The 15,271-nt window shown below is 48.0% G+C and overlaps 4 protein-coding genes across 4 annotated transcripts; 2 read left to right on the top strand and 2 right to left on the bottom strand.

The window, feature by feature from the left end:
• Positions 1–327: 327 nt before the first annotated feature.
• Positions 328–1,566, bottom strand: L3040_004454 (uncharacterized protein; the record flags this gene model as incomplete). Its single annotated transcript, XM_007291514.1, has 2 exons — positions 328–1,039; positions 1,109–1,566. The coding sequence occupies 2 exons, from the start codon at positions 1,564–1,566 to the stop codon at positions 328–330; spliced, it is 1,170 nt and encodes a 389-aa protein (XP_007291576.1).
• Positions 1,567–2,461: 895 nt separating this feature from the next.
• On the top strand, positions 2,462–3,088 carry L3040_004453 (uncharacterized protein; the record flags this gene model as incomplete). The annotated part of the gene is made up of 4 exons (XM_066155070.1): positions 2,462–2,489; positions 2,745–2,770; positions 2,824–2,974; positions 3,027–3,088. 4 exons carry the CDS (start codon positions 2,462–2,464, stop codon positions 3,086–3,088), a joined length of 267 nt encoding a protein of 88 aa, XP_066011982.1.
• Positions 3,089–3,627: 539 nt separating this feature from the next.
• Positions 3,628–5,631, top strand: L3040_004452 (uncharacterized protein; the record flags this gene model as incomplete). The annotated part of the gene is made up of 3 exons (XM_007291513.2): positions 3,628–3,897; positions 4,034–4,431; positions 4,497–5,631. 3 exons carry the CDS (start codon positions 3,628–3,630, stop codon positions 5,629–5,631), a joined length of 1,803 nt encoding a protein of 600 aa, XP_007291575.2.
• A 3,044-nt stretch (positions 5,632–8,675) lies between these two features.
• Positions 8,676–9,785, bottom strand: L3040_004451 (uncharacterized protein; the record flags this gene model as incomplete). The annotated part of the gene is made up of 3 exons (XM_066155060.1): positions 8,676–9,082; positions 9,237–9,339; positions 9,675–9,785. 3 exons carry the CDS (start codon positions 9,783–9,785, stop codon positions 8,676–8,678), a joined length of 621 nt encoding a protein of 206 aa, XP_066011981.1.
• Between the last annotated feature and the right edge of the window lie 5,486 nt (positions 9,786–15,271).

The raw sequence follows: 15,271 nt of genomic DNA, 5'->3' as shown, positions 1-15,271 counted from the left end.
TAAGCTGCAAAAATATCGAGTATCGGTGAGGTGAAACGGACGAGCTAGCATACTTGGTTATGCCATGGCAATGACGCTCAAAGCCAGCCATGCAGCGGGAAAACGGCCGGAATAAGTTTTAATTGCAATTTCAAATAAGAATCAATACAGCAGGCGCCAACCCGAACTTCAAGTTCGAACCATCACTGGAACCAAAATCAGAGGCAAAGCGTGCTCAAGAAAGAAAGCGTCCGAGTTTCGCCGACGTCGCTGGAACTCCGTAGACAAGGTCTTCAGTAGAACCTCGTCAGCGAGACTCTGCACCTGCTCAGAAAAGCGAATCTCGTCCTATCTCTCAACAATCCCCAGCTGGAAATTCTCCAAGCCTTTTCTCCCGCCCTCAACAATCGACAGGTACCTACTGAGACCACCCTTCAAATCCTTCTCATCATCGAACCGCTTGTGCTTAGCTAGCCAAAGACTGAAGAAATATTGTTTGAGCCTCAAATCCACAAGCATATACTTACTCCCGGCAACAGAATCTCGCAATGCCGCAATATCCGCAGCATAAGCAGCAAGGATTTTTGCGGGAGCTGTACCACTGGGCTCAACGCTGTTGGCTAGGTGCAGTCGGCTCGTGAAAGGACCAAGCTGCTTTTCCCAGTACTTTGCTGAGCGCAACTTTGATTTTGCGCTTTCGCCGAGCAGTTTGCCGCTGGGATTCGCGAGAGCATTGAGGGACTGTTCGAGGGCGACGAGATCGCGGTGGACACTGCCAGCTTGGCGGGCGGCTTCTGACAGGCGAAAGAACAACTCGGATGAGAAAATTTGGAGTATTCTTTTCAGCGGATTGTTCTTATTTTTCGTAAGAGGGTTGTGTCGATAGATGAAGCTTCTGCCCGCCATTTGGATTGCAGCTCGAAACTGTGACTCGGCCGCCGTGCTAGCGGAGATAGCCTTGATAGCGAGGCTGTCTAGAGTCGAGGTGTAGTTCGAGATCCCGTGATCCAGTGTTGACAAGACCTTGCTGCGCTGCCTGGAGATCTTTCCAAAATTCTGTCTGGTAGAAAGTCAGCCATTCGTCTTCCCCGCATGCTGTACTAAGGCGATTTCTCGGATGTTTTCTTACGAGATAGGCTGCTGTTTTGACAGCCTTGTAAATCTCACAAACAAATCGTCTGCCACATCCGCACCCTTCCAATCCTCAGACGAGCTTTTGCCATTCCAAGATCTCAGGATTCGCTCCACATCTGCAGAGAAATTTAATCCCCGCTCCACGACATCCACAGGCCATTCTGAGAGGGGAGAGGCCCAAGTTGCTGAATCTTGAACCGACAGAATACGCGGTGCTTCATTGATAGAATACGGGAAGTAGAATATGATCAGGACTGCCCACCATGCTGCCAGAGATAGCGTGAGGGTATTCCGAGGTGCCAGATTCGTCGCCTGTGTGCCATGGAATTGCTTGGCAAATTCTTGCAGACTATTAGGTAGTAGTAGTAGCATCTTCGCTGGGAGAAGGGCAACTTTGTGGCCGATGGATTCAGGCTCAGGAAGGATCCGGAGTGGTGCTTCGTGGTCTGCCATGATCTAAGCACTTGGGTCTGAGTTGAGGACTTGCATGAGAATGAACGCATGATCCCATCAGTCTTCGGAGATCCCAGGGAGTTTTCTTTGTTGTGACAGTAGACCTGGCCATTGTCTCAGACCGGAATCAGTGTTGGGATGTACCGACTACGAATGCACAATTCTTTGAACAACGCAGCTTTCTAGATCAAACAGTTTTTGCCAGAAAACTGCTTTTTATACAATAAGAAGCTCGAGGATAATTATCTTAATTATAGGCAGGGAAAATGATAAGATAAGTGGTATATTCCTTGATAAATTAAATATGTATTCAAAGTGATGTCCAAATGAAGCTGCTTACGCAAAATTTACAGGTCGAAGAAGCGAACAGGAGCATGATCTCTACAGACTAGCCAAGAAGTTGTACTGGCATAGAGGTGCGAAAGCAAAACTTTTTCGGAAAATTTGGACAGTGTAGATATCAGATCTATTTGAAAAAAAGATACATTTCCAAATAATGAGCAATGAGCTCGATGGAGTGATGCCTCCTGAAGCTGTTGTCATCGTCATCGTCGTGCTCAAGCTTCGCTATACTGAAAGCTAAGGACGACGCCGCGAGCACGTGTCTTCGGTAACGGTTGGCTCTGATTAGAGTGCTTGCTAGAGTGAAATGGGGGCACGTATTTCACTGTGATTCTTTATCCATTCGAATTGCCCGCTGGGATGTGGAATTGAATTTGACAGATGATCTTGGCTGAGGGGAAACGATAATGCAGAGGATCTGATCGCAAACGCGGCCCATATGAATTTATCACGTGACTAGCAGGCTAGTTCCCCCCCCTTGAATTCCTCGGTGCATGGTTGTTGTCCATTTGCCTGCCACCCATCAAAACCGATTAAAACATCCACAGCCAATATGGCAGCTATTTATTGTGCTTCAGTATGTATGTGACACAGTCTCGACTGATTCTAGCCTCAAGTGGAGATATTTGACCTAGAATTCTCTTCTTTAGGTTTTTTGAGCCCAGATGCCCCACTTGTCAGCCACGGCACAACTTACGTAGTATCTTGGAGAGCAAATTCACGAACTCATTTACAATGTAAAAGCTCTATCTATGTACGGTCTCTGAGGAAGACATCTTCTACTTCGCAGTTACTGACTCTTCTCGCAATCTTGAGGCTAGGGACCTTGGTATCAGTGGCTGTATCGTACGTAGTTGCACACGTTAGTAGTCGAGCAGTTCCCGATATATAGAGCTCACGACTCATTCAATACAGATCACCGTTATTGTCATTTGCAGATTGTATTTCCATCCCTTCGTAAAGGATTCCGGACCGTTCCTGGCGAAAACTACAGGACTTTACGGTGCCTACTATGCCTACACCGGCGATATGCACCTCGATATCGAGAGATGCCACAAGCAATACGGTGCGTCTCCGGCCACGAATCCAGGAGCAAAGATATACTGACTGTGGCACAGGTGAATCCGTCAGATATCGCCCCAGAAGGATCTTAGTGAATTCTCCAGAGACTGAAAATTAAATAAATACTATAGCAGTAGTACATACTCGCAATACACTGTAGAGACCCTAGTAGCCTCAGTTCTAACCGCATACAGAATCGGATATGTAATTGCATATCTAATACTTTACTGCCTTCAGTACCAAGCAGTTTCTCTACTTGTGGTTGAGATCAGATTTATTTGCTACTCTTGTGAATACTTGTATGAATCTGACCAAATAGAGGATGATTCACGAGTCGGCTCGGTGAAGTCCATGTGGTTCTCATACGGTAGCTCGGGAGCTAGAGGGAAAGAAGCACTACCGTAGCGCCAAACTGAGTCTGATCTATTTAAGGAAGGAGCCCACAACCTCAACAGCACTAGCCAGCTTTGATATTTTCCGCAATACCACACAGTGGAAATACCGTCGTCTACATCTATTACCTACCTCTCGGAAAACCAAAGGTTGGTCGTTGAAGAAGTTGAAGAAGCTCCGAATCCGCCCGCAGCCAGCAGCCCGCAGCCAAGTAGCGCCGTCCAAGATATATGCTGACTGGCTTCATGCTATAGTTTCTGCACGATGGAACCAGCATACTTTAGTCCATCCCAGGCCGAGCTTGCATTGCCAGAGCTGGGCAAGCTGTCGGGTTTTGCCAAGGACCTATTCTGCGCGGTTGTACATACACTCCGCCTCGGTCTCTTCCTGGCTCATCCCCACCGCGATGTCAGAACCTTCGACAAGAGCCATCCCGGCGAGCTGAATTGCCGCAAATACGTCATCTCTGCACTTTCATCTGCCTTCATGGCAGACAAGATGTTTCCTCTGCGAAAAACTGGCGCATCAATGCAGGTATGTCCAGTACAGAATCCGACTTCTTCTCTCATCTTCTCGAGGAAAAGAACTATATATATACTCGGAGCCTATCTATTCCCAAATGCATAAACAAACAAGACTTGAGGGAACTTGAAAGCTAACGTCGGTCAAGTATATGATCGAAACATTTCGTGCGACCCGGGTCCCGATGACTTCGCAAGGTGTGATCTTCCAGCTGTGCATCTGGCGCACGTTCGCCTTCGGCAGCAGAGACAGGATGGTGGCAATCAGCCTCCATACGCCTTGGCTCCTACACTCGATCAACCTCGAGTCACTTGCCTCGACCATCAAGGCCTGGGCAGGCGTGGCTCACATCCCGGTCCCCGCCTACGGAAACCTCCAAATTCGAAAGGACTACGTCATGGATATGCTTGAGAAGCTGATGGTATTCTCGGAAATTGTTTCCAAAGTAGCCTTCATCAATCCTTACCTGGTCACCTTTGCACAGATGCAAGACAATCTGACCAAGCGCGGTATCCACGCCATCCCGGAGCATGGTCTTATCTCTTGGTTCGTTCTTGACCGGTTCTCTTCTCTCTCTGGTAAGATATATATATATGCTAATACAGTAGCAGGGTCCTCGTAAGTGATCTCTTCGAGTTTGGTCTCTGTCTCCCACCTACACCCGAAGACCTCGTCCGCCACATCACCAACACCAGTGCCCGAGGCGCCAAGAACGCCCTGAAAATGATCGCCGAGCAAGGAGCCCCAGGCCCACCCAAGACACCCGACGAGATTGTCCATGCACTGTGGGAGATCATGACTGTTTTCGACAACTCGCCTGTAGGTTCCTGGATCAGGAATGTTGTGGATTGGTGTGCAATCTGGCAGAGGAGACCTTTGAATATCATCGATATCGAGCACATCCTGTGCAAGCTTTCGAGACAGGCTAGCCGGGCTAAGCTGGGCAAGGGGAAGAAAAGCGAGATTAAGTATGAGGCCGAGACTGAGGGTGAGGGTGAGACTAAGATCAAGGATGAAGATGGGTATGAGGATGAGGATGAGGAGGAGGAGGAGGAGGAGGAGGAGGAGGAGGAGGAGGAGGAGGAGGAGGAGGAGGAGGAGGAGGAGGAGGAGGAGGAGGAGGAGTATGAGGTGGAGTATTGGGACGAGGATGAAGACGAGGATCACGAGTTACAGCGAGAGGTAAAGCACGCGAGCCAAGAGGAACACTTAAACAGAGACGAAGCCAACTTCGACAACACCCACTTCAAGATCAAGATCGAAATCCCAGACGACGACGACTATGATATCGCCGCCCAGGCTCCGCCCAACGGGACTCGTGACCAGAGCATGCCTTCACCCAAGCCCATGACGTTCACGTTCAAGCATGGCAGCCAGAAGCGCGGCAAAAGCGGAGACCCGGCAGAGCTCGAGATGCCTAAAGTTGAAAATGAGATGCCACCGGAGAAGAAGCGCAAGCTCCTGCCTGATGCTCCTGCGCGGGAGATTATCGTGGATGAGGATTACGATGATGAGGACGATGAGGACGATGAGGACGATGATGAGGACGATGAGGAAGATGAGGACGACGACAAGAACGAGGCAAGCAGACTCAGCAGCAGCAGCAGCAGCAGCAGCAGCAGAGAAGCTACAGCAGCCGCACCGATCCTAACTTCCTTGGCGAGAGGAGAAGCCCAGGAAGTATCTGCTAGGGATGCGAAGCAAGGTGTTGCGCTTCCGGATGAGGATGACCTCTATTCGGCATAAAAATGTGTGTGTGTGTGCGTGTGTGTGTCTGTATGCGCGCGTGCGAGAGAGAGAGAGAGAGAGAGAGAGAGAGAGAGAGAGAGGCAGCAGAGAGAGAAAGAAAAATACCTAGCCATAGCGCGAAAGGGAAAAAAAAAAGAAAAAACCCCCCTAATTTGCATAGCCAGCCAGATTCTAGAGAAACTATGAGATGTTCGAATAGCTGGGTTTATTTTTTTTTTTTTTTCTTTTTAGGTGAGGAATTTGGTAAGGAGAGGAGAAATGGATAAATGGAAAGGGGGGGAGAGAGGGGGTTTTAGGAAAAAGAGAAAAAAAAGAGAAAAAAGAAGAAGAAGAAAGAAAATTCAGACTGTTCCATGCTCTCTCTTCTCCCGGCCTCCTCTTTTTCTTCTTCTTCTTCTTTCTTTTCTTGAGAGAGTTGAGAGAGTTGAGAGAGTTGGGAGAGTTGAGAGAGTTGAGAGAGTTGAGAGAGTTGAGAGAGTTGAGAGAGTTGGGAGAGTTGGGAGAGTTGAGAGAGTTGGGAGAGTTGAGAGAGTTGAGAGAGTTGAGAGAGATATTGAGAAAAAAAAGGGAGGGAGGGCGTGGGGGGGCATTGGCTAAAAGGAGGGGGAAAAAAAGAAACAAGAAGAAAAGAAAAAAAAAGGCTGTAGAATCATCTCGGTAGAGTTTTTCGATTCATGATTCATGGAGATGAGGGAAGCAACGTCGCGGAGAGAGAAGGGTTGGATTCTGATTCTGATTCTGATTCTGATACTGATACTGATCGGTGGGTGAAGTCATGCCGTGCAATGGATGGTGCGTAGCCGCTATGTGGTGTATAGAGTATGTAGAGGAGTCGGTGGAGCGTTGATGGGCATGCTCTGGGGAAGGGGGGGGGGGGGTGGCATGTCGTGCGGTGTAGAGGGTAAATACTAGAAAGTGCAATGTGCATTGCAGGTTTGCTTTCGCATGATAGCTGTTAGTACTGGTTGGTTGGTTGGTTGTTTGGTTTTGTGAAATTCTTCGCTTAGTCGGGTGTTGAGATAAGGAGAGGGTGGGAGGGAGAGAGGGAGAGAGAGAGGGAGAGACAGAGGAAGAGAGAGACAGAGGGACGAAGAACGAGAGGAGACCTCTCCCCCAGAACGGAATGAATGGATGAACGGACGGATCGATCGATGGATGGATGCAGGTAGACAGACACCTAGTACCCTCCCTCCCTTCTTGCCCGAATGAGACCGTACCTCTCCATCCTTCTCATCAGTCAGTCTCTATCTATCTTATCAATCTAATCTAAGCGAAGCCAACGAACGATACCTAAGGTACCTAGTTTTGAGAGGAAAGAGATGGGATGTTTACTCAGCAACTACCCCCCACTCCCACCTAGCCCCCCCACATCCCCATCCCCATCTCCGTCATTCACATACATCATTCCCATCCGGCATTCATCCACGTTCACATCCCAGAACCCACCCCCACACTCCTTCCCGAGCCCCGGTATTGCTCCATTTTCAATATCCGGGAAAATACTGCCGAGGATCTACTACTATTATATCCATGTCCATGTCCATGTCCGTACTGTGTCTATCTATCCATCTAGTTCTCCCTCGATATCCAGCACAGTTAGTCTGTATTTTCTTATCGTTTCAGCTCCCATGCACCAGTTTGTGGTCGGTGGTATCGATCTCTCTATCTCTCTATCTCTCTATATCTCCATCTCTCTATATCTCTATCGACCCATATCCCCATATCGACCCATATCTCCACATCCACGCCGACATGCACGTCCCTGTCTTCCAGATAAGCAACATCCCGAAATAAAAATAGAAAAAAGCGCCAAGAGATAAAGGGCTGAAAAAGCATAATTATCGATGGAGTGCAAGTACGGAAACGGAGGTGTAGCCGGAAACAGAAATCGATATTTTAGAGTTGGGGCCGGGGGATTGAGGGGAGGGGAGGGGGGAGAGAGTGTGGGGTTTGAAGGATCTGAAGGATTCGAGGGGTGTTGAGTGGGGGGTTTGTGGGGGTGGGGATGCGATACGTCGAGGGTGGAATCGAAGTAGGTACAATGTATGATTAGATGAATGAATGGGATGAGATGGGATGGGATGGGATGCAGGGGGAAATGAGATGGGATGGATGAGTTTAGATGAGATGAGATGCATAGGTGGGTAACGTACAACGGACGTGTGTTATCGGATGGGGAAAGAAAGAAAGTAGTAAATAAGAAGAAAAGGAAAGGAAAGGAAAGGATGCTAGATCGCTGATCGGAGAATACAGCGCCAAGATGAAGATAAAGATACGTAGTAACTACGTAGTACCGTAGTGGTAGATGATAATTGGTGCGCCGCCTGTGGACCTGCAGGCTTCAGATTTCCGAAGGGGACAAGCGCGAGCTTTCAGAAGGGAGTACAAGTACTACGTAAGAGACGATACCTACTACTGTACAGTCGAACGGATCCCATACAGATCGGTGGAACGAAAGGCAAAAGAATAGGTACGTAGTACTACTGTAACCTTCTTTTGCGAAAAGGGTCGGGAGCGGTCAAAGCGATCGCTGCTTAAGCTCAATTAGACTCTTTCCCCGACCTGCTTTGCCTTTTGCGAGTGGTGCAAGGCACGCCATCCTTATCTTGGACTTACGTAGTACGTAGTACTACGTAGTAGGTACTAGTAGTAGTAGTACGTTGTGAAAGAATGTTCGATAAGGCTTCTAGATTTTATACTTTTGTGATTTACATGCTACTTACTGTGATATCGATATGTACCGGTAGTATTGATCGACGCTTGAGCGTTAACCAATAATAAACGCCAAGAGAGGATTCATGAGCAAGCCTGGAGCCACAATTCTGAGATTTCTTCCCGATTCTAGGTGGTGCATTCTGTACCAAATAGCGCTCATTTAAAGCCCAACTAACTTCACACAGTAACGTGACATGATCTAGACTTCTCCAGGTGAACTCATCTATCACTAAACTAAACTCCATTCCCCAGCGCCAACAACGACTTCGTATTTCAGACACAAGCGTCATCTCCACCGCCAACCCGCCACGTAAAACACGTCGCTCCTAAGAATAACCGTGCTGAGGCTCCCCTTGAATATCACCCCAAGCCTCCCAATCCACGACCTCGTCCGAGAAGGCCCTCAGCTCCGCCTCCGTCTCGAAGCAGACAGCCCACAGGTCCAGATCGCCGCCGTTGACCACCGCCGTCGGGATCAGCATCTGCAGCTCCTCCCGGGCGCCGACGTCGGAGAAGCGCAGCGCCCTCTCCGGCTCGGCCACCAAGGTCCCCAGGTACTCCACGATGCGCTCCTCGTCCCCGATCAGGTTGAGCAGCTCGATCTCGTCGTCCTTCTCGCGGATCCAGGTGTACTTGATCCATGCCTTGTCTATGCGCTCGATCTTGCGGCTGTCCGCGGTGAGGGCGCAGTGCCAGTCCCCTGGTTGAGCGGGCCAGCCGGCTGGTTCTGGAACTGTATTTGGGGAAGAGGGAAGGGGGGGATTCGTTAGCTCCTGCGTCGGAGAAGAGAAAGTGGGTTGGATGATCGAGGTATATATATATATATATATGAAAAAAAAAAAAAAAAATTTATAAATAAAGAAAAAAATTGAAAATCAAACACTCACCCATGTAAATGCCAAACCCGATAGAATTGCGGAAAAGCCCTCGGTCATCGAACGCTTCATCGCGGCGCACCTCGTTCTTCGCATTAATGAGATCCGCTTCCGCCTGTTGTTCCCATTGCGTAATCAGTCAGTCAGGCAGTCAGTATCAAAAGCTCCATCTCCATCTCCAAAACCTCGAGCGCAGATATATATATATATATATATAAAAGAAAAGGAGAAAAGAAGAAAAAAGAAGAAAAAAAAGAAAAAAAAGAAAAAAAAGAAAAAAGAAGAAAAAAGAAGAAAAAAAAGAAAAAAAAGAAAAAAAAGAAAAAAAAGAAAAAAAAAAAAAAAAAAAAAAAAAAAGAAAAAAAAAAAAAAAAAAAAAAAAAAAAAAAAAAAAAAAAAAAAAAAGAAGAAAAAAGAATAAAAAAGAATAAAAAAACTTGCCTTGGAAACGGTTCGGTAGCCGATGAGCGTTCGGCCCTCGGGAAGGCCGCGGGCCGGGCTAGAGAGGTAGCTCAAGGCGAGCAGGATCGCGCAGAGGGACCTCAAGAGGAGGGGGGGCATCGTTTGTGTGTGTGTTTGTGGAAATCTTTTTTTTTTTCTTTTTTTGATGATAAGGAAAAAGAAAAGAAAGAAAAGAAAGAAAGAAAGAAAGAGGAAGGAAATGCGAGCTGATGAAGGAGGTAAGAGAGAGAGAATGAGGTTGTGAAGGGGGAGAGAGAGGGGGGAGATGGAGGGAAGAGAGGGAGGGGGGGGGATGAGGAAGTGAGAGGAATTGAGAGGAATTGAAATGGACGAGAGGAGTAGGTGGTAGGTAAAGTGCAGAAGTGTAGGCAGGATTGGAGGAGAGAGAGAGAGATATATACATATACATATATACACATACACACACACACACACACATATATATATATATATGCATATGTATATATATATTTAAGCCGCACCTACTTGAAGTCTCCACGCCGGCTATAAAAACCCTCGGGCGGCTGAGAGAATAAATAAATAGGCAGGCAGGCAGGCAGGCAAGCAGCGCGTCGAGTCAAGTCGATAGTCGATTTCACCAAGTACGGTACGCCCAGCTTCACTCACCACCTATTCATAGCGTTGCAACCCTCCTTTTAGTCGGTCCCGTCAGTGCGCGCCTCGCTGCCTCGTATCTACAATACCTAAGGTAAGTACCTACCTCAAAGGCAGGTAGGGAGGGGGTCACTCGAGCGGTCCTCCGACCCTCTTCTATCAGAGACGGTTATTCAAGCGTTTGAAATCAGTCCTAGTTACAAATCAAGAATAATCCACCTTTTTGATCGTCCTCGCGCTCGCGCTCGCGCCCGCGCTCGGGGGGCTACGATTCTTTACCTGTACGAGGTGCCTGCCCTTTCCGCACCGTCAGCTCTTCTTCTTTCTTTCTTTCTCCTGCGGTAGAAAGAGAGATCGAGAGTCTAGAGAGCCGAAATTGCATCATCGACATGCGACGTCTCTTCGAAGAGATTTTCTCTTACCGGCGATTTCCGAACCTCCTTTTTTTCTTTCTTTTCGAATACTACGCCGATTACGATCTATACTTGACGAGCATACCGATGGAAAAGACTAAGAGGATTTGCGATAAAGAGGGAACGGGTATAAGAGATGGGATAGGAAAGGCTTAGTTCGATTGATCGAAAACACGGTATTGCGCTTTCGAAAGAGCGTTTTGCAAATATATCGGCTTTATTTAAGGGCTACGAACGCGAGCTTTCTTAGCTTTACGACGAAAGAAAACGATGTTTGTATTATACGGATCGAAGCCGCTCGTAAAGCTATACGTATGCAATAGTTATCAAGAGAAAACTCGACGCATAGCATTATAAATTGCTTTTAAGAGGTTTACAAGTGTTCAGCTATTTGATAAAAGGTTTTCTTCAACGTGGTTTTTTACTCGTAATTAAATAATATTTTATATATAATTCTTTTACGTAGCACGTCGCCGTACCTTATAAGAGGTCCTTAAGGTCCAAGCATTGCGTTTTGGATACCCGCCCGACGTTAATAAATACAATAACAACAACAATAATAATCCCCGAACTTGAAACCGTCTTAAGGAACGTTGATTAGTAAGCTTTTTTTTTTTTTTTTTTTCAATCGCTTAGCAGTCTACCTACCTCTTCCCAGGTATACCTGCCACTCCCATACCACACCCCCCCTCCCGGCAGGCAGAGGGAGCGCATCTCTGGCGCGACGGAACTTTTACTACATCGATCGATTTCGATGATAAAAAATTTACAGCGTTGATATACCTATAAGCCGCGGCAGCGACACCGAGAAACATCATGGCATATATATTCTCATAAATTATTAATAGATCGATTTTACGTGAAAGAAAAGACAATATTTTTATTTATAATTGCATATCATTTGCAAATAATCCATCGAACGATTTTTTCAATTTTGAAAAACGGGCTTGTTGATAAGCCTATTTTTAAAAAAAACTGGGACGGGGACGGCTGTGGGACGGCTATGGGACGGTCCCAGGCTCGGGGAAGGGACGATTAAAAAAGGTGGATGATTCTGGATTGGTAACTCATACTGGTTTTGAATGGTTTGATAACGGGCTTTTATGAAGGAGGGTTAGAGGACCGCTCAAATCGTGGTTGGAAGGGAAGAAGGGGAGAGGGGGCGGGAGGGGGGCGGAGAGAGGCGCGGATTGGATTGGATTGGATTGGATTGGATTGTTTGGGCGGAGATGAGATGTTAGGAACGCGGAATGCTTACCTTTTCGACCGTGGTTGTGCGTGGGATGAGAGAGAGAGCTGGTGTTGTGTTGGAAAAGGCATGCGAGAGTCAGCGTCGCTGAGAGCTTTCCGAGGATTGTCTTTCTTTTTTTTAGGTGAAATTAGTGACGAGGACGATGATTAATTACAGTGAGAATACCTATACGTTTCCGGACAGGACGTACAAAATCCCAAGGCCGAAAACGTCATCGTCGCCGCCGTTGGTAGCGCGGACAGATCGAGAAAAGATGGAGCTACCGGTATAAGTAACAATAGAAGCGAGACGCACGGATCGGCGCTCTGGTCGTGTATACTACGGACTTCTACATACAGATATTGCTCTTTCGTATACTACTAGAAGTATGAAAGGATGAGAAAGGACGGGGAACACCTACCTTACCTACTACTTGTATGGTTGATGCGTAGTACTTACCTTAGGAGGAGCTTGATACCTAGCTGGAAGTGGGACGGCCACAAACTACTGACTGACTGACTGACTGTACCTAGCGTAACCGAGAGCCCCCGCCGGGTCGCCGGGTCGGGTCGGGTTCCGTCCCAAGGCAGCCGGCGCACTGACGATGAGTCCTTCCCTACCTAGTACTACTACTACGTATCGCTATCCACGGAGCTATTCCCCTCCCAGCGAATACAATCCAATATTGCTCTCCCACTGCCGCCGCTAGCAGCCATCTACCGGTACCGGTACCCCACCCTACCCAAAGCGGCTCCGCGCCCGCCGCCCCTCTTCCCCCCTGGGATGGAGCGGCGCGATCCTTTCCCGGTCCGAAGAATCCTTTGCTGGTACCGTACTACGTACTGTATGTACCCAGACAGAAGAACATTCGATGGAGGGGGGACGGGGGGGGGCTTCTATACGTCATACCTTCTTTTTTACCACGTTTGTATTTATTTTATGCTTTATACCTACCTTACCTATGTTAGCTGCTAGGTAGCTATTTTGGGTACTTACTACGTACTTACTTACTACCTCACTACCTCACTACCTTACTACCCTACTTACCTTTCTCTTCTCTTCTCTTCTCTTCTCTTCCCTTCTCTACTTACAGTACAGTACAGTACAGTACAGTACTCTACTCTACTCCCCGTACCTTACCTTACCTTACCTAGGGAAAGGCGCCCAGCCCGAACCCCACCAGCAAAGACCGCGACGGCAAGTCCCACTGGTACCTACCTACCTTACCTTACCTACCTACCTTACCTACCTACCTTATTAGCTACCGCTATTATTCCATTTCCCAGCACCTTCTTAACCACGTACCACGTCGTACTAACTATAGCTTTGACTGCCGCCGCTAGCTAGCTAGCTTGCGATCTAGCTTGCGATCTCCCGCACCGCAGCACCAGAAGCGGCTCATGGCCCGACGTGCTTTTCTTTTCTTTTTTGTTTTTTTTTTTCTCTCTTTTTTTTCTCTCTCTTTTTTTTCTCTTTGGCCTTTCCCGTGAGAGAGAGAGAGAGAGCATGCCATCTTCTCCTTGCCCTACCGGTAGGTAGGTACGTGAAGGAATGGGCGGGGAGGGCTGCTGTAATGAATTTCATACTTTATGCTTTTTATACTTTATCCGTACTTTGTTACTACTTGTTACTACTTACTACTACTTACTACTACTTACTACTACTTATTACTACTTACTACTACTTACTACTACTTACTTACTAGCTGTAGATGTACGGTAGCTGTACTGTAGGTACTTCCATTTACGACGCGTGTGCCTTACTGTGCGGAAAGCAGCATGTTCTGGTCCCGGCGAATCCCTCCGTCCCTTATCCTGTTCCCGGGAAAGGGTACTAACTAGTGTAGGTAGTGCCGCCGCTATTGCTATTGCTATTGCTATTGCTATGGCTATTGCTACTGCTACTGGATCTACCGTGCACAGGAAGAAGGAAAACCTGGTTCGCATCGGATCAGAGTGAGATCAACGGCGGTACGCAGCCGGCGTCTCCTTATGCTCTTTGACTCGTCAGCTGAGCGTAGCCGGTGAATACCTACAACAACAGTAGAGTTAGACTTCCTACTGCTATAGAGTGATCATCCCATGAATCCCTAATCATCGGTATACCCATGCAGATGCAAACGTCATGAACGGGAACGGGGGAGGAGAGCAAGGTGGTCCCAGCCAGTGCTGGCTTTTGGTGGTAGCGATGATAAGTTACTAGCATACGTAAATGGATCAACGAGGAGATAGAGGATTAGAGGTTTTGTCGCTTCGTTCCCCCAGGCTGGATTAGATGACTGGCTTTCACGGGCTCGTGGGTGCGCATAGGAATGCTATGAGTATGGGAGTGGTATGATCCCCAGGCTTCGGTTGGAACCTCAGCGACAGATCGATGATCGGGGAAGAGGATAAGAGTCGCGTGCCTGGCTGCCCCAGCACGCAGGATGAGATAGATTTGGAATCGCGGGCGAAGTAAGAGGTACGCTGTATGTATACCAAGCACTAGCGATACCAAGGCCTCGTACCGCGAGCGAATGCGCGATCGGAAAAGGAGAGGAAGTGCAAAAGCGAGGAGAGGAGAAGAGAGGTGCAGAAGAGCGGAGCTGGTCGTTGGTAGGGGGTTGTTCTCCCATCGGGTGGTCCCATGTTGGGGGAAATCCTGCTGATCAAAGACTTGCTGCTGGCTTACCGGTACCTTACGACTGCTTGGAGCCGTGGCGGGTTTGGTCTGCTGCGGAGCGGATGACTCTCTCTGCACGGCAGCTTTTTCGCCCGTAACGTACCGTGTTATACAGCATAGGCACGGTACGGAGCAGGATACCCCTTTCAAAAGTACGGACCGAGCAGATGAGTACAATGCTGCCGTCGGTTATCAAAGAAAGGAGAGACCACATCACTCCTAAGAAAAGAACAAAGCCCCCTGAGACGGTGCGGTGCGTATGCTTGGTTGATTGCGGGCTGGGCAAATGAGATCCAAGTCTTGTTGCCCGCCATGGGTACGGTGTTCCCAGGCCTCTTCTAGAAGTTCCAATTACAGTGCTGCAGATGTGCGTAGGTAATGCAATGCGGGGTGATCAAAAGTGGATATCTAATTATTGACTGACTGATCTTTAAATATGCACTCGGTATGCGCTTTGTGGCCGGGTATACAGTAAGGACGTAGTAGGTAACCGGTACTACGTACAGTACGTAGAAGCAGAAGGTTTTGCTCGTAAAGCGTTAATCCCGTCTGGGTGCGTACACCGTACGGTTCATCTACTGTAAGCTTCGTTCCATGGTGGCTTGGCCATAGGAGCATCCCGTGGTTGTAGCTGTAGTCAGCAAGTCAATAAATGTAGATCGGGG

This window comes from Drepanopeziza brunnea (assembly GCF_022702325.1).
Source record: "Drepanopeziza brunnea f. sp. 'multigermtubi' strain 214-2 chromosome Unknown ctg6, whole genome shotgun sequence".
Taxonomy (NCBI): Eukaryota; Fungi; Ascomycota; class Leotiomycetes; order Helotiales; family Drepanopezizaceae; genus Drepanopeziza; species Drepanopeziza brunnea.
Note: the sequence above shows the minus strand (reverse complement) of the source record. Positions and strands in the feature narration are given on the sequence as shown.